The sequence below is a fragment of the Pyrgilauda ruficollis genome, unplaced genomic scaffold (genome assembly GCF_017590135.1).
Source record: "Pyrgilauda ruficollis isolate IOZ18807 unplaced genomic scaffold, ASM1759013v1 scaffold3, whole genome shotgun sequence".
NCBI lineage: Eukaryota > Metazoa > Chordata > Aves > Passeriformes > Passeridae > Pyrgilauda > Pyrgilauda ruficollis.
Genome location: NW_024524377.1, coordinates 22,553,089 through 22,580,253, shown reverse-complemented (window position 1 = coordinate 22,580,253; position 27,165 = coordinate 22,553,089). Strand labels below are relative to the sequence as shown.

At 37.2% G+C, this 27,165-nt stretch overlaps 1 protein-coding gene across 1 annotated transcript in view; it reads left to right on the top strand.

The window, feature by feature from the left end:
* The window catches only part of RAPH1 (Ras association (RalGDS/AF-6) and pleckstrin homology domains 1), an 87,083-nt gene that overhangs the window by 26,437 nt on the left and 33,481 nt on the right, over nt 1-27,165 (top strand). Inside the window, exons 2-4 of the mRNA XM_041472719.1 lie at nt 6,650-6,769; nt 10,264-10,369; nt 11,190-11,704. Coding sequence (XP_041328653.1) covers nt 6,650-6,769; nt 10,264-10,369; nt 11,190-11,704 — 741 coding nt within the window. The remainder of the gene's footprint in view (nt 1-6,649; nt 6,770-10,263; nt 10,370-11,189; nt 11,705-27,165) is intronic.

Sequence of the window (27,165 nt, the reverse complement as noted above, 5' to 3'; positions counted from 1 at the left end):
ATATTTATATAACAAACTTATAAATAATGGAAAGAAATATATTTTATGAGCTTAGTGAAAAAGGTTGTTGTTTGACTGGGCTTGAAATACAAACAGCTAGAGGCAAAGGCAAGTTCTTGCACAGGCATGTGCCTGATTTTAAGAGGAGCATTAGGAATCACGCTGTGAATGTTTGAATAACTGTTACTTTCAGCAGTCTTAGTTGATCTTTTATTAAAACTGTAGCCGGTGCAGTTCAAAACATGCATTTTTCAGACAGCAGATTTCTTTTCTGTGGTTTCAAAGGTACATTCTTGCATGTTGCTCGGATCAGTGGGCAAAGGAGGCAGTATTGTGGGCTGTCCTGTTTTGCATCTCCCAGTTAAACCTGAAAATAAGACCATAAACTGAGGATGACTGGTTTTCAGACTTGCTGGAGTTCTGCAGTCTAGACCAACTGCCTGAGAAAAAGCAAAAGACTTGAAAAGAAATATGCTCAAACTGTACATAGCTTTTAAACTCTTTCAGTGTATTTTGGAATTGTCTTTGTTCTCCCAGTTGCTCTGAATAAATCTTGTACATTGCATATTCTGCTCCTGACTTCGTTTGAAGAATAGTAGTTTTTGCTGAAGTACAATGACCTATTTTAATTTTGAAGAACAGCTTAAAGAACCCGTGTGTTAACATTTGTTTCTCTTTTTTGACAATGCTATTTCCAAATTGTTACTAATTAGTTTGTTTTTTAAAAATCAATGTGGAATTAAATAAAAACAATTTTCCAGAGCAATGCTGAGTCCCTTACTTCCTTAATAATTGGAATGTAGTTGACTTGGACAGGACAGATAAGTTGAATTGTGGCAGGTAATGTATTGATGTGAAAAAAAACACCTCCATCAGCTGGGGAGTAAGGGAAAAAAGGCAGGAAATAGATAGTAGACTTAAATCCAAGGTTGTCACAGTAATAATGAATGCTTTATACACCTTAATTATATCTGCAGTATCTTGACATATGACTGGTTTTTTGTGAAACGTATATTGATGTCCAGGATTTTAAGAGGTCGCCCACAGCATTTCAGAGTATTGGTTGTGAAAGGTCTCTTTGCTTTTAATTAAGTGTCTGAAGATTTATCTTTTATCAGACATTCAGCATGTTTTCACCTTGTTTTGTTAGTGCCAAGTCTGGAAAACTATTGCCTGAAGCGTGGTTTAAAAAAAAGAAATATGATACTCAAAGTTGGCTAAAAATAGCATATTGAAACAGACTTTCACTTGACATAAGATTTTTTTTCATTTGGAACGTTCTGAATTTGAATTTTTTGGCTGACAGATTTGTATCTTAGTTTTTGAATTTGAGAGGCATTGGAATATCTGTGCTGCAGAAGCCTTGGGAGGTACTCAGCTATTACTATGCTATTTGAAGCTTAAAGAAAACAAATGTTCTTTTGTTCTGGTTTTCATCTAGATTACTTTTAACATAAACTGGGTTATAGAACATTGGATAATGCACAAAGGGCTTCCTATAACTTTCTAATCCCCTTCCAAATATCTTTTTCAGGAGTAATTATTTTCAGAATACTTCATGCTTATTAAGAAGAAACACAGAAATACTAAAGCAAGTGATCTGCACTGTCACTGGCTTATTGTGCTGCAGTGTTAAATTTGAAGGAGGAGTGTTTGTGTCAGTTATAGCATAAGAATCTCAAAAAGTGGGCCAGATCTGATTGGTCCGTCTCACATAAACAGAGTATTAATGTGATACAAATGAATGTGTGTGCTCAAAGTACCTATCATTTCCATGACTTTAATTATGGAAATGTCTAGAAACAGGGAAGAGGAATGTGAGCTTTGCCTGTCAGTTTTGTGAAAGCATTTTAGGTTTTTTTTCTGTTCAAGTAGCCTTGTTTCTTTAAGCAGTCAGGTGAATGAATAATTAGAGATGAAAACCTGCTAGAATCTTCTATTTATGTGTGCACTCTGTGCTTATGTGCTCATATTTTGTATTAGTGTAGTGTTCTATTATATACAACTTTTAAACAGAAATGGATATTGGCATAATAGCCCAGGAATGATCACAAATGAAGGAACCTGGATGTCCAGATGATGTCTAGAGAGAGTATGCTTCCCAAACCAGGGTATGCTATATAGTTCTTGAGGCTAGATTTTAAAATGCAGAAAAACAGTTATTTCTTGAGATGGTGTTTCAAACATTTGTGTCTTGTCTACTGCATCCCTAAAATAGGTTTGTAACAAATTCAGTAGTTGTTTTTAGAAGGCAAGTTGTTTTTTTCAGGGCCAAGAAGAACCTTGTGCAAGCTTGTATTTTAATAATAAGAAAGGTTGGAGGTAGAAACATCAGTTGGCTGAAAAATTGTATGTTTTAGTTTTGGGGTTTTATGCTGTCAGTTGATTTTGAACATACTTAAGCATCTCTAGTTCAAAATTCTGACGATACTGCTTCTGAAATTATACTGAATAAACACATTCTTGTTGCTAACCCTTTATGCACATAAGTGTTTCCAGCTGAACTCAGAATTCTGTTTTTCTTTCTCTTAGTCTTTGCATCATTGGTGAATTGTGGTATAGAGACAACCTGCAACTTCATTATTTTACAACTGCTTATTTTTTTTCAGTGCAGTGTTTTCTTTATAAGGAGAGACTCTTTCTTTATTATATTAACCATATAATAAAAAAATTCATTTGCCTCAATCCCATATAGTAAAAAAATTCATTTATCTCAATCAACTTGGTTGATTTAAGGTTGCAACTACTCTCTCAGCATGCAAGTGTGGAGGATAGGGTCTCAGTGCAAGACACTTCCCTCATGCCAGGTTCTCAGTAAAAGATACTTAAGATTCACTTTTGATAACTGTCCCAAAACTGTTTATATAAAGAGAACTGTTTCTTAGTTTCAGAATTCTGTGGTGGTGTAGTTTCTTGAAAATGTTGAAATGGTATGTCTGAAGCATATTTCTTGGGCTTTCCATCTTTCCTCATGTGTTTTAATACGTCATGCTTGTCCTGGCATACTAAGAATATAAAAATCATCTTGAAAGAGTAAATATTTCTATTTTATTCTCCTTAAGTATTGTTGAGTTTTGTTTCTTTACACTGTAATTTAAAATAGTAGGTTTTGATTAAATGTTACAACTGGTAACTTCTAATGAAAGCCTTAATAATTTTTCATAATCTAATACTAGAATACTGTATTTCATGCATTTAAAAGTAAAATGTAATGAACTGTTTTGGAAACTAGATCATTGCCTTAGAGTGATTGTGAGTCTGCCTGTTTAAATAGCATTTCAGACAGAGTAGACTGTCACAGTCCATAGTGGATAATGAAATGATACACAGACCACTCTTTAGTGCAGGAAGCCTCACTTCTATATGAAAGACTACGCTGTGTTGATACTGTATTTTATCCAGTTATCCCAGAATGATGCTGCTCATTTTCTTTATGTTCTACTTGGACATACGCTTTAAGAGAATAGAAGGTGAGGTGTTGAAAAATAACTTGAATCCTGAAGTTACTTTGGCATGTCATCTGGTTTGAGCTAGGCAGAAATAAAAGCTATTTAAAATCTGCTCCCCTGCAAATGTTTTAGGAATGTAAGTGGTTTACTTTATGGCATCACATCAGAACCATTATACTTTCCCCATTTTTTACATCTCAATTCTAAATGACTCCTTTAAGAAAAAAAACTCCAGCCCAACTAAACAAAACATACACAACCCCTTACCCCTTATGCTGGTTTTACTTCTTGTTATAAATAAAGATGTTGTATCCTTAGAAAGGTGTCATAACTCCCACTTAGATCATAATGTGCTAAAGTGCAGTGCATGTTTGCTGTGATCAACAACAGTGAGAAAGAAAATGGCTATAAAAAGGAAAATGTGAAGTGTTTAATTGGAATGTGCACTCTTTTTTGAAGTGGTTAATGTTTTGAGTTCTTCAGCCAAGAAGTTCATATACTGCTTTCTGACCATTTTGTCTCTGCCCTCATTTATTGAATTAATTCTTTAATTAGTGTTCTTTGGGATGTCTTCCAGTTGTGGAACTTGTACTAAGATTTCCTTTTACAGAACTTGTGACTAAATATTAGCTGTTGCTGAATGAGACACTAACTTTTGTGTGCCTTTTGCAAGTAAATGTTGATGGGCTCATAGGAAATGCAGCTGACGTTAGGAAGCTTGGGTGGGGACTACAAGGAGCTGGCAAGTACTACAGGGTTCAGTGCCAGACATGCTGACACAACAGTACTTCACTTGTAAAATTTTTCTTTAGGCTGCTAATTCTGTCTTCAGAGTAACTGGAACCAAAGCAGTGTCTCTGATGCCAAGTTAAAATAGCTAAAGTAACACTTTATAGGAAATTGTGAATGCTTTCCATGGCTTAGATCCTCAGAAATATTAGTAAAAAGAGCAAGATTCTCTCTTAATGAAAGGGTGTGTTATGAACAGTGCCATGTAATGAATGCACTGCAAAACAAATCCATCTAACTAGAGTGAGTGTTAGAAACAGCTCAAAGAGGGAAAGGCTAGCATTGTAAAGTCCCTGTAAATACTGTGCTCTGAGTGATTTATATTGCAGTTTCAATTTATTTGATTTGCTATTTCATAGTCATATTTCATAAGGCACCATTTTAATAGCTTCCTTTAGCTTTCAAATAAAAATTGTTTTCTTCAAATGTATCTAGACATTGAGAAATGCTATGTGAGCCCTTCTACAGCAGTTTGAGTGTGTCACCTTAAGTATAATGTGTTTTGTCTTGAGTATATTTTATTTCTGGTCCATGTTAGAGCCTAAGAAGTAGTAAGGCAAAGCTTTGAAGGGGGATAAAAGTGGAATACAGCTTAGGTTTGCTTTGCAGAAGTTCAGGCAGAGTATGAGTTGCTGCTACCCTGCTGTCTCCAGTTTTGTATGTGGGAGGACTTGCAGGAGGCATCATGGAGAGGAATCTTGCTGGGGAACGCATGCCTGGCTTACAGAATATAAAAACTGCTACAGTCTTGGTGGAAGGATGCAGCAATATTACATAAGCATATTGGTTTTTATTTAATTTCATCATCACCCTTAGATTTTAGGAAGTGCTTCCTTTAATTCCTTAAGAGTGCAGAACTCAAAGCAAGTGGTGGAAGAAAGGAGATTCAGATGATGAATTTAATCTGTTCTGTGTTTTTGCAGTGCGGTGTTATTGCCTCTTTTAAGGTAGGCGCATGCATTCTGGTGTCCCACAAAAGTAGAAGTTCAGGTAGTAGACTGAAGCAGCTTTGCTAGAGCAACTGCATGGCAGTATCTTGCATCCATGGGAGACGTTGGCCTCTGCTGACCTCAGAATTACAGATCACCTCTGAAGTCTCCTCTGACCTATTTTATCAAGTTAAAATGTAATAAAAGCAATGTATAATAAGAAGAAAAGACTGTTTTTAAAATCTCAGAAGGTTTTTTTTTGCACGAAAACGGTCATGTAAAAGAAAAAGTGGATTGAGCAGTTCTTTCTCTGAGATCACCTTAATCATTTTTCATAACATCCCTTATCAGTTTGGCTGTGCAATGTTGGACATTGATGTCTATCAGACTAAGATTTGGCTTTTCTTGAAGAGAAGCACTTAGTTCATTTTTAAATCTACAAAATGTAAACTGGTGCTTTCTGAAAGCTATGTAGCAGGTAACTATGTAGCCCATGACTTGACCAAATCAAGCTGTTCAACTGAGCATTGATTTTTTTGTGTAGCTCTTGTGGGGGATCTGTTCTCATATGTTTCCGGGCATTCTGTAGCACATCTCTGAAATTTCCCTTCTGTACTGTCTGATTTCTTCCAAATTATTACCTGGATTTTTGTCCCCCCAAGTATGTGAATTCTCTTCCTGAACTAGATCCTGTCTTTGCCAGTATGAGTGTACACATAAAGGTACGTGTGTCTTAGCTCCATAAAAGAGGCCGGAGGACATGTCTGGAAAAGAGATTTAAACAAAAGGTTATTTTTCACTGAGATAATAACAGATAAACTTTGGAGAACATTGTCTTTATCTTGGTCACAAATTTGTTGAATGAAGGAGGATCTGAGAGATGCTATGGTGACTCTTTGCTTCCAGAGAGAAGTTCCTTTGTTGAATAAAAATTGTGCAGTATCACTGAAGTGATCTGGTCAGTGTCCAAGATTTGAACTGTCTCAGGGGATGTACTGCTGACATTCTCTATGGCCTGTTTAGGCATTTCTGTTTACAGATCTGTAGTGATCTATTTGCAGTACAATGAGGCTGCACTTCCTGTGGTTGAATGGTATTGCTTAATTGTGGTCAGCTGAATTCCTTGGACAGGAGTTGAATTTTTCTAATGCAGTGTCAACGGATTTTGCCAACAATAGCTGGCAATGAAGGCACATGCAAGGCTAGCATGCATTTATGATGGTATATTACATATTGCGAACTCTGTTCTTAATCATTTTCTGCATCATCTGACAAAAGTGAGCTGCAAAAATGGCTTTGCAATTATGTATTACAACTTCCATATGGGTCTTTACTCGTAAGCAGGAATTTTTATGAAGTTTATGGATGGACATTTGCTTTGATTTATGAACAGTTTCAGAAACGTAGTAGCTGACACCAGTGTTCTTAGACACTGACAAGAAAGTTTGAGTATCAAACTTTTTTCTTTTTTTTTTTTTCCAGATGGAGCAATTGTCAGATGAAGAGCTTGACCATGGTGCAGAAGAAGATAGTGATAAGGAAGATCAGGATCTCGACAAGATGTTTGGGGCCTGGCTGGGTGAACTGGACAAACTCACACAGGTGAGGGAGGTTTCACTCATCTCACGGAATAATTGTTTGTTGGTATTACGTTTCTTTTCAATTGAATACCAACTGCTTGACTCTGCCACTTGCAGCACGGCAGACAGTAGCCTGTGACCAGTTCAGTAATCTTTAAAGGTTTATAAATTGCTTGTTTACCCCATCCTGAGATTGTTACATTCATTTTGCACAACCTGCTGGTTTGACCTATCACAAAGGGTATAACAGTTCCTTCCGAGAATAATAGAATTGCTGTTTTGTCCTTACGTATGTAGAGCAACATGGACTTCAGCTGACAAGAGAGAGGCTGTCTCCAAACATGTGGATTGACATTGTTCAGCTGTGACAGCATTTATCTGTTGCACCTAAACAGCAATAAGAAAAAATTGTGAATGCTGCCAGTGATGATGTAATGAGATACCCTGATACACCCTCAAGGACTCACCATTGTTCCAGAGCACTCTTCCTGCATCAGTAAAGCAGCTGATAGGACATCTTTCGGTCCTTCCTTCTTTCTAGTGCTTTTCCTTTGCTTCACAAGCAGATACTGCATTTTGCATGATGTGCTGCACTCCTGGGGTATAATCAGCCATTTCTCTGTGACTGCCTGCAGCGAGTGTTTGAGCTGTGTGAACTGGCTCTTCTGAATAACATATTTAATCTTCTCCCTGTTTGTCGTGTAGAATTAAGCAGAGGTATGATAAGTGAAGGTTCATTAAGCTAGAGAAGAGGCAGTTTTTCTCATCTTCATCTTATCTGAAGACTGAAGGAAAATTGAGCTAATCATGTAACGGGATTTCAGATTCAGGCTCATCTCTGTTACTGTCTCTGCCATTCAAGTTCTAAATGTATATTATATCTATTAGGGAAAACTTTTTTTTTCTGAGCTCACTTATGCGGGGCAATAAAGAATCCTGCCTTCTGAGATGTGTGGAAGAGTGTGACATTAATCTGTATATACTAATTCTTGCTGGTTTTTCACTTACTTTGAAGGGTTTTTAATGGTGTGAACCATTTTTGTAGGCATGGGCTTTGTAAATCACCTTGAGTGAGGATATTCACAGAGGAGCACAATGGATCTTAGACCCATTAAGCACTGCTTAATTTCAGATGTTCTGCAGACCTGTTGAGCTTCAGTGACAGCAAGATTCCCCTTGTAACACATTCCACTCCAGGGGCAGAAGCTTCTGGCCCTGTCATGTACTTCTTGGGTCAGCACCTGGATCACAGTTGCCCTACTTATAAAAATCCTTGTATTTATTATAGCCATCATGTTAGCCATCATAACAATTCAATGGGTCTTAGATCCATTGTTTGCTGACCCATTTTTTTAAAGGTATGAACAGCCTAGAAATATAAGTGTATTTGTGGCTTATGCTTTACTTGAGGCTTAGCTACACTATTGGCATGCAGATTTCAGGGTGATGTCTCAGTTTGTTGTTGGTCCCTCCAAATTTCTTAAAATCTACTAAGAGGTACTTGATTGTAGTATCCACATTATTTGTTTCTTACCTTCATATTGCCGTTCAAGACAATCTGCAGCATAGCCTGACAGTTGCCCTTCTATCTTTCACAACTACTGAGAAATGACATTTCCCCCAAAACTTCGAATGACTTCATATTGTTCTGCATAAACAACTTGACGGAGTTGATTGTGTCTCAGGTCATTTATCTGGACAGTCATCAAATCTTAATGGGGCTGTTCCAATGAAGTCCCAATAAAGGGAGATGGTTAGCATTAGTGAGATCCAAAGCTCATTATCCTGTAGTTTCAGTATTTGTTGCTATCTATCAGCTGGACTTCAAGAGCACTAGGAGGAAAGGTTTTTGTCCCTGATATCCTTGATCTTTAACTTCTTTTTAGATTTCCTAGATGTTTATTTTTAGGAGATTTAAAATAAGACCCAGGTGTAACTGCTTTTTAAAAGATCTGAAATCATTTGAATGCCCATGGGAATCATTTGAATTCACTTTCCCTCTTTAACTCTTGGTCTAACAAAAGTCACAAAATCTGCAGCGTGTGTGAGCAATATCTGGCGTTGATGAAGGGTGTCTTACCATTTATTCTGCTTAAGTTACTCTGCTTCATGATGCAGGTTAAATGAACAAAAATTTACGTTGCTTCTCGTGATTATTTAGAATTAAGCTTTTGGTGCTGTTACAGTTTTTAGCAGTTCTCCAAACTGCTGGTTTAGCAGTTATGGAGAATGTGCTCAGATAATGGTGAGGGCATATCACATGTGTGTCAAATGATCTGCAATAACTTTAATAAAGCCAGCAAAACATGGTTGGGGTGCTTTTAACCAGAATATATTTGTTTCACAGGAAATATTTTGTAGCAGTCAGTGAGTTCGGTCTGAAGGAACGGGGCCTAACTTGCCTCTTCTGTCTCCAGTTTCCCTGATGTCTCTAGGGTTATAGATTTTTTTTTTTTTTTTAAGTTCAGGCCAAGCTGGGGAGAGAAGAGAGCTCAGGAAGAATAAACATCAGGGGAAAAACTAGTGCATTTGGTCTTTTTAACAAAGGCTTGAGTGAAGATATAGAAAATTAACATAAAAAGTTTAGGTGAGAAACTTTATTCTGTTGAAACTAGAAAACACTTTTCCTTCAGGCAAGCCTATCTTCAGGAACTCTTTTATCAGTACAAGCCTTGCCTAATTTCAGATGTTCTGCAGGCCTGTTGAGCTGACATTGTGACAGCAAGAGCTGGATTCCCTATGTAACACATTCCACTCTAGGGCCAGCAGCTCCTGACTGTACTTCTTGGGTCAGCAGCTGGATCACACTGCTCTACTGCTTGCTACTTACAAAATCCTGGTATTTATTATAGCACTATACCCATATTAGCCATCATAACATAACAAGTCAGTGTATTGGTTAGAAAGAGTTTCTTTTTTTAACCTATGATAGTTTTCCTAAAAAAAAATGTGTCCTACATAAACTGGCTAAGGTTGGTTTTCATAACTTAATGTTATTCACAGGAAAGACTATTGAAAAAAATTCTAAATTTAGTGAATTTAAGTCCCTATTAATAAAATAGGATTCTTCATTGAATGTTTTTAAGCACTTACACCATGATTATGCTCATAATCTAATGGTGGATATCTTAGACCATATTTTATACTCTTATCCCAGTTTGAATGTTGTGCAGTTTCATGCAGAGAGATAGTTACAGGTAAGTCAGCTGTCTGTTTCAAAATGAGCTAGTGTCTAACACCATTCAAAAAAGCATTTGGAAAATGCTTCTATCCTTTTGATTCTGAAACAAAGCAGAATTTGTTTAACAACTTTTCTTCACAGCATATCTTAAGTTAAATCTCTGTAGTATGACGATGTTTGTTTTCAGTCTAAAACCTGAAAAACGGGTGCTTTTATATATACCAGTAACTTATGAAAAATTTCTCTTTGAGAAAATTAATTCTCATTCATCTTAAGGAATTGGACAAGCAAATCTTTGTCAAATTTTGTTTTGCCCTTTTTTTGATCTTTTTCAGAGTTTGGATGCAGACAAGCCTGTGGCACCAGTGAAGAGGTCACCCCTCCGCCAGGAAACCAATCTTGCCAACTTCTCATATCGCTTCTCCATGTACAATTTGAATGGTTTGTCAAATGATTTACCACATATAGTTTAAGAAAAGTACTAGTTTAAGAAAAAAAAAAACTACTCCAACTACATATTAAAATATTCTAAAATGTAAGAACATTTGAATACACTTATAGCTGAGGTGAGAACATATTTGCTGAAGGCATTGCTTTCTGATGTCCTTTTTTTTCAAATATTTGAGTCTTCTAAAGCATTATCTTTTACAACACTTAGTATTTAAGAACTGTAGTGTAGTATTTGTATAAAAAAGCTTGTTCTGGGATCTGGTCTCATGAAGGAGTGACTTAATGTGTATCTGTTAACCAGGAAGAAAGAGCATCTTGCTTTACGTAACAGAATGCAGGAATATAGCTACAGAACACTTTCAGGATAAACAGAAGGAAACCTTAATTTAAAGGTCTGAGTATGTATATAGTGTTTTTGGTTTGGTTTTGTTTTTTTTAAAGCTGTTGCATTACTTTAGCAGAAAATGCATTGCAAAACATCTGCACTTTTTTGAAAAGTGAGGCATGATATTACGCAAATGCATTTTTACATTCCATTCACAGGAAAGCAGTTTAAACTTTTCATATGTAGTCTGAACATTCATAGACTTCTTTTGCTGACAAATGAGTTTAACCTAAATAGTGTGAAAGTTGCACTGGTCAAGGATAGTAGTGCAAATGAATTTCAGTTCAGCAGTGCGCAGATATTTTGCACTACAGATGGGAAAAGAAAGTGCTGCTTCCTTTGCTCTCTTAACTATTAGATTTGATAACAAAGTGAGGCATTGCAAATGAAATAACTGCACATACTGACTATTCTTGTTTGTTGCAGAAGCCCTGAATCAGGGGGAAACTGTGGATCTGGATGCTCTCATGGCTGATCTCTGTTCCATAGAGCAGGAGCTCAGCAGCATTGGCTCTCATTCCGCAAACAATGCTGCAGTGAAACGCCTTACCACAGAACCCAAAACTCAGAAACCACCTGCTAGTCGACCTTCCACTAAGCACAGCAGCATGAAAGGATTGTCCTCCTCTGCTAAGCTGACTAAACCATCGCATGCCAACGTGTCTCTGGATGACATCACTGCACAGTTAGAGAAGGCCTCCTTGAGCATGGATGAAGCAGCCCAGCAGTCTGTTGCGGAAGACACCAAGCCAGTGGTTACTGCCCAGCACAGGAGGACAGCATCTGCTGGCACAGTGAGCGATGCTGACGTGCGCTCTATCAGTAACTCCTCCCGTTCCAGCGTGACCTCGGCAGCTTCCAGCATGGACTCCCTGGATATCGATAAGGTGACAAGACCTCAGGAGCTGGACTTGACCTCACAAGGGCAACCGATCACCGAGGTAGGATGTCACTAATTCAAGATTTTTGTTTGGTTTGGGTCTTTCTCTTCAAACTTACACCTCATTCCCTATGCTGACACTCATAGCTAAACATCTGCAGTGCAGTGGGGTTGATTGAACTGCCCATGTTGTAGCTGCTTCTTTCTATGGTTTTGGTTCTGTCTGCAAGGAAACTTCTCATAAAGAATGTGTTTAGGTTTTGGTTTTTTTAGGACCTTTCCCCATCTCTTCCTCCTCTAAAGCCCATCGTGCATTTTAATGTTTTTATAGTTAATATTTTTATTCCAAGTAAATATCACATATTGCCTTTAATTTAAACCTGAGGAGTGCACAGCTGTGGAAAAAAGAAAGCACAATTGACAAAAATCTATTCCTCTTAGAGTACAGTTAATACCTGAAACACACGGAGCAATCTACAGGTGTCTATCTGGAGCTATACTATACCAGTAATTTGCTGCTACTTAATACTCCTGTTAAATGTATGACAGGAGGAGCTCTTTGAAGCAATACACACTACAGAAAAATTCCTGGGCTGCAATACAACATTCACAGATACTAATTTGGGATTTTGATGCTTTGACAGTGATTAATTGGAGAGGAAACTTCAATAAGAACAGCCAGTTTGGTGAACATTGCAAGTGCTGCTGACTTGAGAGAAAATGTGGAAGATGTTCCAGTGAATTTTGAGAACTTAAACTTAGAAGTTCTCTTGTAGAAATACTTTCTGAAACAGAAATCTGACCTGTTAAAATGTCAGTTGTACTAATATGCATGTTCTCTTTCATGAGAGAAAACTGGAACAAACTGAGTTTATTCTAATCAATAATTAAAACAAATCTGAATGTGCTGTACTGAAAGCATGGTTCTACACATCTGCCACAGAAGTTCATCTGATGTAAAGTGAACAGTGCAGGCTTGTGAGTCTTATGATCAACTCATTGTGGTCACACTTCGATTTAAATCTTCATTTGAAATGGTGAGAAATGAATGACAGTTTAGGTGAACTTTCTTTTCGTATAAAAAGTTTGCGTTCAGTATGCCTTTATTGGAGATTTCCTGTTGAGTGAAGTAAAACAGATAGAAATGTGCCCTTTGCTCTTTGGAAAGTTAAAATGCAAACCTTTGCATTATTGCTGTAGGCCTAAGTGTTCAAGCCCAGCCTATGACAGTCATTGATTATATTGTTGTTTGTTTGAGAATAATTTTCTTTTTATGGCATGATAAAGCTTATTTTTGATTTGTTGTTTTTGGGTGGGTTTCTTTTGTTTTGGGTTGGTTTTTGTTGTTTTTTTTTTTTCATCCCCAGCTGTTATTTGTGATTATATGTCTGTCTTTATGATGTGGAAAGTTAGTCTTGCATTTTTGTCTTTTCTCAGGCTGAAAAGATTACTTTTATAAATTAGTTGCTCTAGCTTGCATAGCATAAGAAAAGCATGAATGTTGCATTTTTTGATTTTTAATGCAAGGTGTTTCCTGCAGTTGATCTTGCAGGTCTCCCTCTACATTTTCTGTTTTACTTTGGGAGTTATATGCTTGAGGCATCAGTAAAATTGCCCTTCTTGTCTCCCAGTTTTTTTCAATCCTTTGTGTCATGAGTAGTCAACAAACCACCTGCCGCCCTTAATTACCTTGATGTTGGTGAATCAAGGGACAGAGGTCAAGAAGTTGCTTTGTCTTCACAGGAAGCTAATCTGTATTGCTGCAAGTGTTGCAGTTGCTGTTTCAGTTGCTTTCTGAGCTCTTGGCCACTGACTGCAAGGCTCAAATTCATGCCCAAAAGCTTTTCTCAAAGACATGTGAGGGCTGCCTTTGTACAAACGCAGTGATTGCTTCTCATATGAGAATGTGGCTATTGTTTCTCTGCCCAGATAAGTTGATAAGAATGATTGATTCCTTTGAAGGAGGTAACCAGAAAGTGTCAGTAATTTGAAATCCAGATTCTGCTCTCGTCTTGAGAGCAGAAACCTCTGCACTCATTAACCATGCTGCTTGCTTTGGCTCCATTCCTTTTAATTTCAGTAGCCTGAGGAAAGTATTCAATTCTTAGAAATTGTCCCTAGGTTTACAGAATTGGTATTCAACTATTCAGTATTAAAATTGTTATGTGACGGGATGGGAATTCTTACAGAGAAGTTTCTTTTCTCATCACTGGTGAACAGGGAAAGGAAAATTACTTTTTTTTTTTTTAGTTTGTGACAGATTTTGTGGTAGTGTTTTTTAAATGAATTTATCTTTTAAATGGATTCTTTGGAAGAATCGTTGGGTATCAACAACGCTGTTTATTTCCTCTGTCATTCATTTATGCCCAAAAACTAGTTTAAGGGTTTGTTAATCCTCTTGGCTAGGTTGTGAACCAAAACACCTTGTACTAGTAGGGCTGAATTGTACCCTCCCACCCACACAGTTGACTCAATGGTGCTGTTTCTAATAGAAAACATCCCTCTGAGGAAATAGGCTTTGAAGAAGTTCTAATGTCCATATAGGGAAAAACTCAACAGTTTTTATGCAGAAAGTGGGAGAGGCTATTTATTCATGGTCACAGCAGATCTGTTTTGAGATTTGTTATTCTGAAGTAGTGCTTCAAGTTAGCTCTTTTCTTTTGCCTGTCGTCCTTGAGACTGCCTGTAGGTGAGCTGACCTTTAAAATTTTTCTTTCCTGCTGTGGCTCTTCTAAAAGAGGTCAGTGTCTTGGCAGCTCTACCCTTTTGACCTGACCAAAACTTTGTTTTCTCCAGGCAGTATAGGTACTTTAAAAAGTCATCCTTTCTGCTGCAACTTCATGCTATGCTCTTCCTGAGTAAAATGGAAGAAAGTTTTGATGGAAGGAAATGCTTGTCTGAAAAAGGAAATTAGGCTTTGCAGTTATAAACTTCAGTATTCTATCTTAAGAAATACTTCTGCTGTGTATTTAAGAGCTCTCTGACTTGGCAGTGCAGGAAAATCCTGTAAAAGAGCAGTCGTGTACTGGCCCACTGAAGGTGTGTGTAGTCTAGTATACTCTCTGGCTGGTAATAGGGACTAATATTATGGAAGAAGGCTGTAATTCCACAGCCACCAGAAATGGGAGGGATATGACTTCCCTTTCCTCTCATCCTTCCTTCTTCACAGTTCTTTCCTTACACTCTCATGTCCTCCCTTGTCCCAGCTTTGGCACTTAACTGGTACTTAGTACCCCAGATTTTTGTGCTTCTATTCTGGGTCTCATTCTGTGTTATTTAGGTGAACTGCAGAGACTCAGAGGACTGGTGCACATTATGGGGGCTGTAGCCAGGGACTGGAGGCTGGAAGGGAGAGCAGGAACTCACTTGTTGGTGGTAATTGATTATTCAGAGCTTCTCGCCTGAGTATTTGGACAGGGGTCTTAGTGTCTTGTCTTCCTCTTCCTCCTAGCAGCCTGTGCTGTAGGCAATTCCTGGGGTTGCAGATCTGTCAGCATGATGACAAGTGATAACTCTCAGTGGTCATATTGGCCAGGACCATCCTTGTACTCATTCTGAATTAGAATTGAATTGAATTTTAGATCACTTTCAGGGAAGTTGACTGGAGTTCCCTTGGTTGTCTAAAATTGTGGGTTTATTACTTGTCATGATGGTTTATTTTCTTCCTTTCCTCCTTTCCTTTCTTAGCACTATCTCGTTAGACATTGTGAATATTGATATTTTCAAAGACTATCACTTTGTAGCCTTAAGACCTTGTCTTGGTGGTACGAAGTGTTTTCTGACTGCACTTCTTGTCTTCAGTCTCCCCTTAAGTATTGCTGAATAAAAAGAAAAGTTGACTACACCCCACCCTAACCCCATAATTTTTTGCTAAATTGAAATTTGTCTTTGACAAAATGACTTCACAGATCCTTGCTTGAACAGTATTTTTTCTTAAATTGGTAGGTTGCATTTTGTTTTCTATGCTTTTAGTTGTGTAATGAGTGGCGGGCACCTTAAAATGTTGTTTCTGTGGGGGGTTACTTTACTTGTATGTAGACCAAATTAGTGAAGTAATAGCATGAATTAGGGGATAATAGCATTGAAGTTAGGGGAAATTATGTCACTGTGACTAACTTGTTGCCTCCACCCACATTATCTTTCTTCCTTTGGTCCCTCTGTCAGCAAGAAGTTGTCTCTGTTTTCAGTGAGCTGTGCTAGAGTAGAAGGAGAAGAAAGCAGAGGGGAGAGAATAGTGAACTGTGTTGATGATGCTTATGTAGCTGTGTGTGTCTGGCAAGTGAAAGGCTCCATTCATGGGCAGTCATTGTTACTGTCCTGCACACACTCGGTGAAGAGGTTGCAGATAAGTTTGAAGTCTGCCATCTGGTCTGGCACAGTTCAGCATCACCCCCCACCCCTCTTTATGTCTGTAACCCAGTTTGCACAGCTGAGAGATTCTGCTCATACAAAGATAATGCAAAATTTAGCTGGTAGCACTACATGATTTAATTGCATTTTTTTTTTTAGCTTTTACTTAAACTCATTGTAGATTTATACTTGATGCATGAGGGGTAAAAATCATGAGAAGAAGAGAGTGGCCAGTACAATAAAGCCACATGGTTTTTGCTTCACTTGATAGAGAAGGCAGTGTGGAGTAAATATTAATGTTTCTTTCAGGGTAAAAAAGGGAGCTTTGGAAGCATGACAGTTAGTAGCAATTGTCATGTAAGCTCAGCACACAAATAAATCTGTACTGGCTAAGAGATCCTGTGGGATAAAATGAAAAACTTGAAATGGACATAAGGGAATAATAAAGTTTGTGTTTCATAGCAATTTTGCTATAGATCTTACATGGACATGCTAGCATTTCATTTGCCTATGCAGGGGTGTAGCACTGAAACTTTGGTACCCATTTAAAATTATTGAGGGTCATGTTTTATGTGGGATTGCTAAATGTTGCTATGTATGAAAAGGCAGTTAATTGTTAATGTATGCAGACAAATAAACTGATGATATATATGGTCTTTGTTAGGCAACGGTGTCTTAAAATAGAGCTGGACTGCTGAATCTCATCTGTTATTTGTAGGTGGTTTAAGAAGAGTTGTGGTCTGTTTTAGCTCTTGCAGGAATAGAGCATTATTGGCTTTTGTATTTTGGGAGCTTGAAGCTTGAGTACTTTTCCTTATGGTCCACGTGTTGTGTGGTTAGCAGATGTGACGGATGTTAGACTCCAGTTTGTGAGAGTAGTCACAGATAAGCAACAAACAAGGCATGGCACAGGTTTGGTTTGTATTTCTTCTAAAGACTTTAAAATAAAAAAAAAATTCCATTTTCTGCCGGTTGTGTTATGTCCTTAGTTTAGAACACAAGTCTATTCTGGAGCATTTCCAGTTCCGCTTTTCCTAAGCTGAAAATAGTCAATGGAAAGGCTTAATTTGAAACACAATTAGACCATTTCTTCCTCTTTCTTTTTTTTCCCAGTTATTAGTCACAAAGTGTTCTTTATAAGTCAAAAGTAAGGGAAAATTGTGCTTATCTGCCATCCTGAAACATTACTTTGGCTTCCAGTTTTGTTGGCATAAGAAGTGTGAGACATCCATTTTTCAAATGTTTTTGAAATACATGTAAAATTACTCCTCATTTGCCAAATTTTTGGAAGCTTTCAAAGCATTCTCTGATATAAACATATGATTTTATAAAATATAAACAATATTTATGTATTTCAAATAAATAATCAAATGTGCTTGGTTGTGTGTAATCATCATGTAATGCACTAGAACTCAAGGATTGCTAATACGCTCTTCCCAATGCCTGCCAACCAGCACATAAACTTTTTTTCATTTTATACTTATGGAATCTGCAAAGGAAATAATGGGAAAGGGTGATTTTAATTTTTTTAAAGCATTTTCAATTGAGATCCAAAGGAGGCATTCTAAAAGTTTTGTTTACTGCACATCATGGAATGGTAGGTTGCAAAAATTGGGGTAAATAGATTTAAAATACATGAAGGGGAAACAAGAATTTAAACATTATCCTTGCATTGGTAAATCTTGATTCTCCACTCAGTGTATCTGACTTATTTTATAGTTATGGACCTAAAATTTATCCTGTAACTTTTTCACGTAGGAGATAACTAATCAAAGTGTAGCAGAAACCATAAAACACATAAGAATAGTTTCTCTTCAGTCAGCTTTGCCTCACACAGATGAAAAAGCTTTAAAGTTCCCTCCTGGGAAGGAGCAGGAAAATGGACAGTATAATGTATGTTTGAGTCTTGTTTGACACCACTGGCTGGCAATCCACTCAAAAATTACAGTTAGGGTATACTTTGTTAGTGTAAATGTGAACACCAAAGGCATTGACTCTAAATACACCTAAATACACTGTTTCTTTGGGATTTTCTGTGAGGTTGGAGTCTTCTGTGGACAAGCAACTGAATGACTCATTCTGCTATCCCAAATGCTGGGTAAACAAGCACGCTTAAAAATGAATCGTTTTTATGCCTGTTCCATAGCATTTCAGAAAAATACTTGTGTTTATGAAGGGTTTCTTGAGAGAAAAAGTTTACCATTAATACAGACAAGCCAAGAAAATGGTTATTCAGAGGTTCTTCATCTTATCAGATTTGTCTGCAAGAGAAAAAATACCATAGATGAATGACGAAATAAATCTAGGCAGCACACTCTTGGAACTACCCACTAGACTTGAGTTGAGAAATCAGAAGTCTTGCTTTATGAAGTTACCAAACTTTGCTGAAAGTGTGCTGCAGGGAGTTGTATGCATTGGTTGCAGTTTCCTGTAAAGATACCACTCTGCTAGTGCTAGTTAATTATGAAGCTTTTAAAACAGCCAATTTCCTTGTGGATACACCATTCTGCTTAAAACAAATTTCTTTACTTTTTCTGTGACATTTGATTAGATTAAAGGTCTGAAATACTAAAGCTGTAGGAAGTTAGAAACAGATTACTTGTTTGTCCTTGTTTCAGATTGCCAAAAAAGTAATTTAGGACAGATGACAAAAATTAAGAACACAGCCACCAGTTGTGGAACATTAAACTCTTAACAGGAGGAAAGAATTTGTTGTTTTCCTCAGTTATGTATATTCCTAAACTGTATTGTGAAAACTAGGGTTTTCAGGGTTTTTAGAGGAGTTTGAACCCCCCAAAATAAGAGTTCATGTTCTGGAGAAAGAATTGAGAACTGGCCTTTTAGCTGTGTCAGTTTCGAGCATGCTGCTTTAGTTTGTTATACCATAATATAGTGCTTAGTGTTTAGTTCATTATACTATAATAAAGGTCTACAAATACAAAGCAAAGTCTTCATTTTTAATTAACCAAGTGTACGGCTTTGATTAGTTTCCTGTGTTGGACGCTTACTAGTCTTATTTTTGCAAGTTATTCAATATATTAGACCAGCCACGTCAATGCCTTGCTTTATGAATGCAGGTTTTATTTCATTCATGTGGCTTACCTGCTTATGTCTACAGTCATTTTGGGCAGAATTTATAGTTTAGACTTCAACAGCCCTAAAATCAAATTTTTTTCAATACAGTTACTTCTTAGAATATAAGGCAGTAGATTCAAACTAAATTATAGCTTCAATTAAAGCTATATGTACTCGTATTCCTTAGGTTTCTTAGCTGCTTTGTTTTCTGTGCTACAGGTAAAGCCCAGAGTTGAAGTCTGTGATATTCTGTATGTAATGCAGTTAGGAATCAATTAGTCATAGTTAGGGGTTTTTTCTTGTTTAGATCTTCCACTTAGTGCACCTTTTTTTAGACTGATCAGATGATTTTCTGGGAAATTATACTCCATATTTTTTCTTAGGGTTTCCTTGAAACTTGCTCCCAGCAAACAAACTCTGTTTGGGATTTCATGTTTGGTATATGCAGTTTATATCCATGCTACTGATTAATTGGGCAGCCTTGCCTTATCTTGTGTTGGAACTCTTGTTTATGCAGCTGCCGAGTGATTTGGAGCAGCTTTCCCTGGAAAATAATCCTTGTGAATTAATTGTTCATTGGTCCATTGGACCACATGATCAGAATTACAGCTGTCCACACAAGAGATGTGAGAGCACGTCATGGAGGAATGACAGAACCGCATCTTTCTTGCAGTGTTTTAGTCTTAAATTTCTAAAAAGCAATAGTGAAAGGAAGCTTGAACTGAATGCTCATCATGTTTTGCAATTCTTTCTGTCCTACTCTGTTTTAAGTACCTTGTGTTCAGCAGGGAAGCATCCCAGCCTGACCTGGGAATTGGTGGACGAGCACTGAGTGCACCTTGTGCACACAGAGCAGCAGTTTGCTCATTTGAGGTATCCACAGACATGTTACTTAAATTACAGTGAATTTCAGCAAAGTCTATCAGGACTGTCATGAAATTATAAACATCCCTAGCATTTAATAAATACTTGCTGTAAGTTAAGATTTAAATTTTTCTTTTTGTTCCACTTGCCTGCAAGTGAAATGGAGTCACAGGAGTCCTAGGTGGGAGGGTTGTCTATTCTTGAGCACAGAGTAATTACTCCAGGTTCTCCCTTCTCTTGTCTGGCTCTAACATGTTTTGCAGCAGCCAGGCACTGCAGCTTAAAGAAGACTGCGGTACTCTCCCACCATGGACTCAGGCATTCTTGATCTTGGCCTGACTTTGATTCAAGAGTAGGAGTGTGCAATCCATCTGAAGGGCTGGCCAGTGCTCTGTGAGAGGTGGCGGTCTTGAGATTTTTTTAATTGTGATCCTCCAGGCTTCACTGAGTCTTCCAGACTACAATTTTAATTCTGAAAGCTGAGTCTCAGACAAATTTAGCTATATTCTCATGGGGAAAGCACAAAGCAAGACTTAGGTTATTGGCAGGAGCATCATCTGTTTCATGGTCAAATGTGCAGAGGTCTTAAACATCTGTATTTTAAATGACACACACCTTCCTTTCCTTTCTTGGGAATACTTTGTCTAGTGTAGATGACTAGTAATCACCCTGAAACAGTGTCCAACTGTTTCATGGGAAATTTCTCTTAGTAGTATAATCTGACAAAATTTTTATAAACAGCTGTAGGATGACCCTGCTTAAGCAAGGGAGGTTGAACCAGATGACCAGCTGTGGTCCCTTCCAGCCTTACCCGCTCTGTGATTCTGTGGAAACACTGTTGTGTGTGAAGGGTCAGGCAGCTCTGTTACCCAGTGCTGCTGCTTCAGTTTCTCAGTGCCTATTTTCCTGTTCTGAGGTTTTAATAAGAATAAACTATAACCCCCTTTGCAACAATTTTTTTCTAATATTTAATCTAAACCACCTCTGGTGCAACTTGAGGCCTTTTATCTTGTCCTATCTCTTGTTACTTGCAAGAAGAGACTGTCACCCACCTGTCTACACCCCCTTTTAGGTGGTTGTAGAGAGTGATAAGGTGTCCCCTGAGCCTCTTTTTTTGCTAGGTTAAACAACCCCTTTGCAAAGGAAAGCAGAAAATTGATACTTTTAGTTAGATGTTTATCATATTGTGTCCATATGAATACATAATCAGAAAGAGATTGGAAAAAAAATTCAGTGTTCCTTCTCCCATCTTTGGATCAAAATTACAAAAATAATTTTAAATCTTAAATTCTCGCGTTCTCTTTTGGAAACAGTGGATTCTAATTCTTGAAGCTGGAGTCTAAAGAATTCAGTGTAGGGATGTAGTTGAAATGGAAGCTACAGTAATCTTTTCAACAAAGTTTTGCAAGCATATAGCTCTCTATTGAATACTGTATACTTCAGTTTCCCTGATTTTTAGTTTGTTTTCAAGGAACAGAATATACTTCAGAAAGGATTTTGTAGTGTTATTCAACTGTGATATCAAATCCAAAATAGTGGCACAAGAGTGCCACCAGCTGGTTTAATTAAACATGTGTATTTATTAAACTGTTAAAGATTTTTGCAAGAAACATGGCAAGAAAATTACATGCACAAGTCCTCAGTGTGCTCTTGTTGCCTTTTTTTTTGGTACTAACTTAAGTTATTCTGCTGTACAAACCTTGAGTGAATATTGTCTTTGAGTGCACAGATAGTATTTAACAAGAAAGGAAGTTTTCTATTTAACATCCTTAAGCCATTAGAACAGGAAGATAAAATGCTTCAGAAGATCACTAGGTCATCTTTCTTACAATTCCACCCCAGTTGTTGATCATTATTTGTAAACTGTCAGTATAAAGAACATATGTGACACCTTTGAGACTGTATTGTACCCTTTTTAAGTTCTGTATGCCTGTTTTCTCAGCCCTTACCTTAAAATTAGAGGAATTAGATGCAACTCAGTCTCTTAGCGATGAGACTGAATCTTTCTAAATTGATCCCACTTTTCTGTACTAAGCCATCATCAAACATAGCAAGAAAATAGATCAGTGTTCAGATTTTGCAAAAATATGCAAGTGGAATTGAAGAAAGAAGGCCATGTATATAGCGCATCTTACTTGTGAACCAGGGGGCTGCTACCATGGCAAGATGGGCTACAGAGCCTTCATGTCTTAGCTGGGCAGCTCAGTTTATCACCTCTTCTTAAACACTTTTCTTAAAATCCAGCCATCAGTTCTTGTCTGTAAAAAATAAATTTAATATGCTCCATAATTCAGTGATAGTTTAGAAATTGTTTCAGTTTGGGGTTTTTTTGAAACTGACTTTCAGCCCAAGACCTCTTTAATCTCAAGAATTGAAACAACCCAGTGAATATTACATAATGGAACTGACAAGGATAATAGGTGAGAAAATCTTGAGGTTTTGGCATATCTTTTTGGCATATCTTGTTTAGTTTAGTGCAACAAATGATATTCTGAAAATCTGAAAGGTATTTTTATTTTCTTGATAGCCCATCTGTTCTGTCATGTTTAGCAAACATGCTTGGTAGGTTTGATTGGTGATGTGTATAAAAATATTTCAGTATTGAAGAAGCCATCTCGCATAAGCAGCTGCTGTGTATTTAAGTACTGTGTTGAGTTTCCTGAAAACACTGAAAGGCAATTTTCAACAGCTGGCCCATGAACATCTGGTATTTAGATCTGAAGGTGGATGTTACATTTCTGTCTTCAAAGAAAGGATATAGGAAATCTTTGATGTCCACAACATAATTTGGAACAAGATTTTAGTCTGTGTTCTTATAAACATCAAGGCTAGCTGTCTTTGCTGAATAAACTGCACATGAACACAATTAATTTTTTCGACCTAACAGCATCTAGAGCTCTTAAGTGTTAATGCTAATTTTGCTTAAATCTAGTTTTCTATGTTGTTGATTATCCTCAGCATCTGCAGTTTGTTCAGAGACATTAGTAGCCTTATTTGTTTGGTTTTGTTACTTCAGATATTTTAATCATCATATCTGAAATTTTTTAAGTAAAATCGTTTTTGCACAAAGTATTTTTGTGCATGGGTATTGTTGGCATCTGTTGAGAAAGGTATACATTTAATTTTGTAGAAAGTTAGTTTTCCAATCAGCATTTTTTTCAGTATTTTGAGGATTTTTTTATTAGTAAACGTCCATGGTTTTCAGTGTGACTTGGAATAATTGCTGCTAGAAATTAAAATATGACACAGTTCAAAACATTCATCATTGGCTGCTTCTACATGGTATAAAATGGTTTTCCTGGCTTTGATGAGTTTTCTTTCATTATTTTTCACTGTTCAGGTTTTTAAACTAGGTTGAGTTCCTGCAACTTAGTTTGAAGCGTGGTCCATGTTATGAGAAAGGACTAAACCAGAAGTGAATAGCTTCCTATGCATTGTGTTAAAGTTGTCTCCAAAAGAAGTGATTTTGGCATAGAAAAGTTGTAAACATACTTGGTACCTGATGGTAGGCTTCATGTTTGATTGTTTTAGAGAAAGAAGAGTACTTTTTGAACATTATATCAAGAAACAATCTGAGTGAGTTTTGGGCTACAGTGCTACTGCCTGTCCCAGCTTCCTGGTGTGAAGTCTGGTAGCAGGATTTATACTGAGAGATTTCTTGTGATGAAAGGAAACTTCATTTTGCCTCTTAAGAGTCCTCATAAAGCCCTGTCCTTTTTCCTTCCTGGATGCTCACTGGACCTATAATATTTTGAGTTCTGCCTGAGTTGTAGTGATGTTGGATTAACTGGGAATCCTGAGTGGAGTCTGGCTCCCTAATAATCATGTAAAATATCAAAGTAAAAGCATTGGTTTTAAAATTCTTCTAGTGACAAATAGATCCCTTACAATAGAAGATTTTACCATTTGCTAGTGTCTGTTAAGTGAATGGTTTTATGTATGTATAATGGAAATAAGTTTTAACAAGCTTTTTCATTTTTACTGCATTTGCAGTAATAATTTTATACAAAACCTTATAACAAGGTATGGCTATTACTAATGGCTGGATTTCAAGAAAACTATACTACACATAAAAAATACAACTTAAAAAAACCCAAAATCTAGTAGAAGTAAAGAATTGTAGATAGCTTTAGACTGTGCAAATGTTGTATACTTTTTGTGTTTGCCCCCTGAGTGCTGATCTAGAGATATGTGATCTTTCAAAGAATTTGGTAAATTAGGCATCACTTGTTTTGACTTGGTGTTATTCATGAATAACTGAATTAGCTGCACTGAGTATTTTAGTGACTGCAAGAATTAAATACTTGTCCAGCACTGTTACAGTCTGCTTCTTCTACAATTTCATGCTTAGTATAAAGGACTGCATGGTATTGTCTTCTCTGAAGCCGTTGTCAATTTTGATGCTTCCATTGTGTTTCAGACTACTTTTATGTTCCAACCACATTTAATTCCAAGCACATTTAATTGGAAAAAACCTTTAATCTGAAAATAGCCCTTATAAGAAATAATGGCTTGTACTGGGGAAGCAGTCAGCTTACCACAGCAGGATAGAAAAATGCATGGCATTGCAGGAGTGGGAGGGACACATACTCGTTTATGGAATTGGAATTGGTTTTATGTCCTAGGTGAATCTAAGGCGAGGCACTGGGGGAGAGAGAACTGTGTTGCTAGAGCTTGAGTTCTCATTGTTGTGGTAGGAGCAGGTGGAAGGAGAGATGCTTTTCGTGGTGAAAGACTAGAAATGTCTCCCTAGGAGTAATTAATGTTATGGTTTTCCTGGATTTAATTGCTCTTCTTTTTAGTCTAGTGGGGCAGAAAAGTAGGCTGATTTGTTTGGCAAGATCAGGCATTTATATTGTTGGGGCTTTGGTATGTATTTCAAGTCCTCAAGTAGAGGAGTGGGGTATTTATATCCTCTGTGTGAACCATTGTGACTGTACTATCAAAAAAAAAAAAAATTCCCCCAAACAATGGAATATACTAGGAGCAACATCTGTTTGCCTCAAAGCTTGATGTTTGAGCTGAAGTCTTTCTTTGAAATAGACTAAATGCTTTAAAATTGGATTGTGAAAGTAACACATTGTTCTAAAATGGAATTTAATTTGTTATCTACTAGTTTGTGCATGCCAAGTATTTTAAAATTTTTATGTGCGTGTAGTTACTGTTTAGCTGAGCTATAATTTCTACAACTTAGGCTTTCCTGTTGCTTTGCTACTTCTGCTCATTCTAACTTTTGGGTATGTGCAGTATTGCAGAATTTGTTATAGGGTAGGAAGAAGCCATGCACAAAAAACCGTCTGGAAGAGAGCTGTTGCCTTCCTGTTTCTAGGCATGTGAACTCTGCAGCTCCAATTCACATAGGTAGTTGTCATGACATTGATGTTCCACATTTTACTGGCCAACCCCTATTCCCGTAAAATATCACTATCAAAGTTTCAAGTGGCTATTATGTTGTAAGAAGGATATGACATTTCCATTTTTGGTTAGAATTTCCTTAGTGGAGATAATGTAGTTAAATACAAGATAGCAGCAGCCGAGATGATTAAGACTGGAAGAAGGTTAATTGAACTACCTTGACCTTCCCTGTAGGAGAAATATTCTCCAGCAAGTAGTATTTCCTTTAAGGAGAGATTCAATATCCTGTATTTATCCTGACACTATTGTTGACTTACAGGCTAAGACAGAAGGTGACTAAACTCTTGAGGAAGAGGCTGCAAGTGTACCTTGTAGTGTTCTTCTACTGCAGTGCTCCATTCACCAAGAAAGTGATCCATATTAATCAGTCCATGATGACTGGCAAGAGCTCCATGAAGAAACTCTTTAAAAATTCCCTTGAGCTTGTCACTGGATTTTTATGTATACTTTTGGGGTTTGGACTGAGCCAACCCATTTTATTCTGCAAGTTGTGTAGCAGTATGTTGTAATGAGACCATCCTAAACTGACTCTGTAGGAAGTTAGAGCCTCTGTGTAAGAAAGGATACAATTCTGTATGACTGTGAATAATTATACCAGGTATTACAAACCCTCAGCAGTGTGGTTTGAGCTAGGCAGCACTGCTGTGTGTCTAAAACATATGATGTAAATACAGACAGTAATTAATATGCAAGCAGAAAAATAATTTACTCTGTAACATAACCTGTGTCTATATTAGTGGCTAAATACCCAGGTGGAGCTTTGGCCGGAGCCTGGGTTTAACTTCGAATGCTGTGTAGAGTCTTCCCTGAGGTGTAACTTTGAAAGCCTCCTTGACATCCTTAATTGCTCATCCCACCATGCAGCAATCACATCAGGTAAAGTCTCCCAGCAGGAACTGTATTCTCCAAACTATTTGATACTGCCTTGCAGGAAGTTGTAGACATGGGCTCTTCATTTTTTTCAGTCTATACCTTATTGTGGCATTGTGGAAGAAGAGGTGGGATTCTGTATTGCTAATAACTAAACAAAAGTATAGTAGGCATGTATAGTTGTCATGTATAGCATTGAAACAAACAAGGCTGAGACAATTGTAACCACATGGGACAAAACATGCAGTACGGTGGTGGCACACAGGAGATCTACTTCATGCTCTTTTAAGTTGTTTAAATGCTCTTGTTAAGTGCCACAGTACTAGTCTAATTTCCTTAGCAGACTAGACTGTGGTTCTGCAAGCTGCTGCCTATGATGATGGTTTTGTTGCTTGTAGCAGGTGCTGGAGAAGATAATCACTCTGGGATCTGTCATTAACTGATTTCTGTCTTTCTCTACTGGCTGCTTTCCCTTTACTGATTTTGTTTCCCATTTTGAAAACAGATGAAAATATATTTTCTACTAGTTGATCTTTCCAAGAGAAGCACAGGGATTTGTAATTTTATAATTTGGACTATACAAGAGAAGAGAGACTTAAGTCATTTTAAAGAAAAGGACATGAATTTTAAGTTAGGTTGGTTTATTGTCGTGATAATATCTTTTTTTCTTTGAGAATGAAACAGGAACCCATGTAGAAAGCATAAAACTAGGATGTCTCCCAGATGACCCGTTTATAGTGGTCTATGTTTGTGTAGTGAAAATAGAATGTTTAGTTTTAGGAGACTGGACAGGATTCTGAAAAGCATTGTAAGAGTGTATTTTCTTACTTTTACAGTTCTAAATGTCTTTATAAATAAGTTTTCTCTTGCAGAAAGGAAACCAGTGGCAGGTAAGCAAAAGTTTTCTTAATTTTATTGTGTGACATTTTATACAGGAGAAGATTAAAA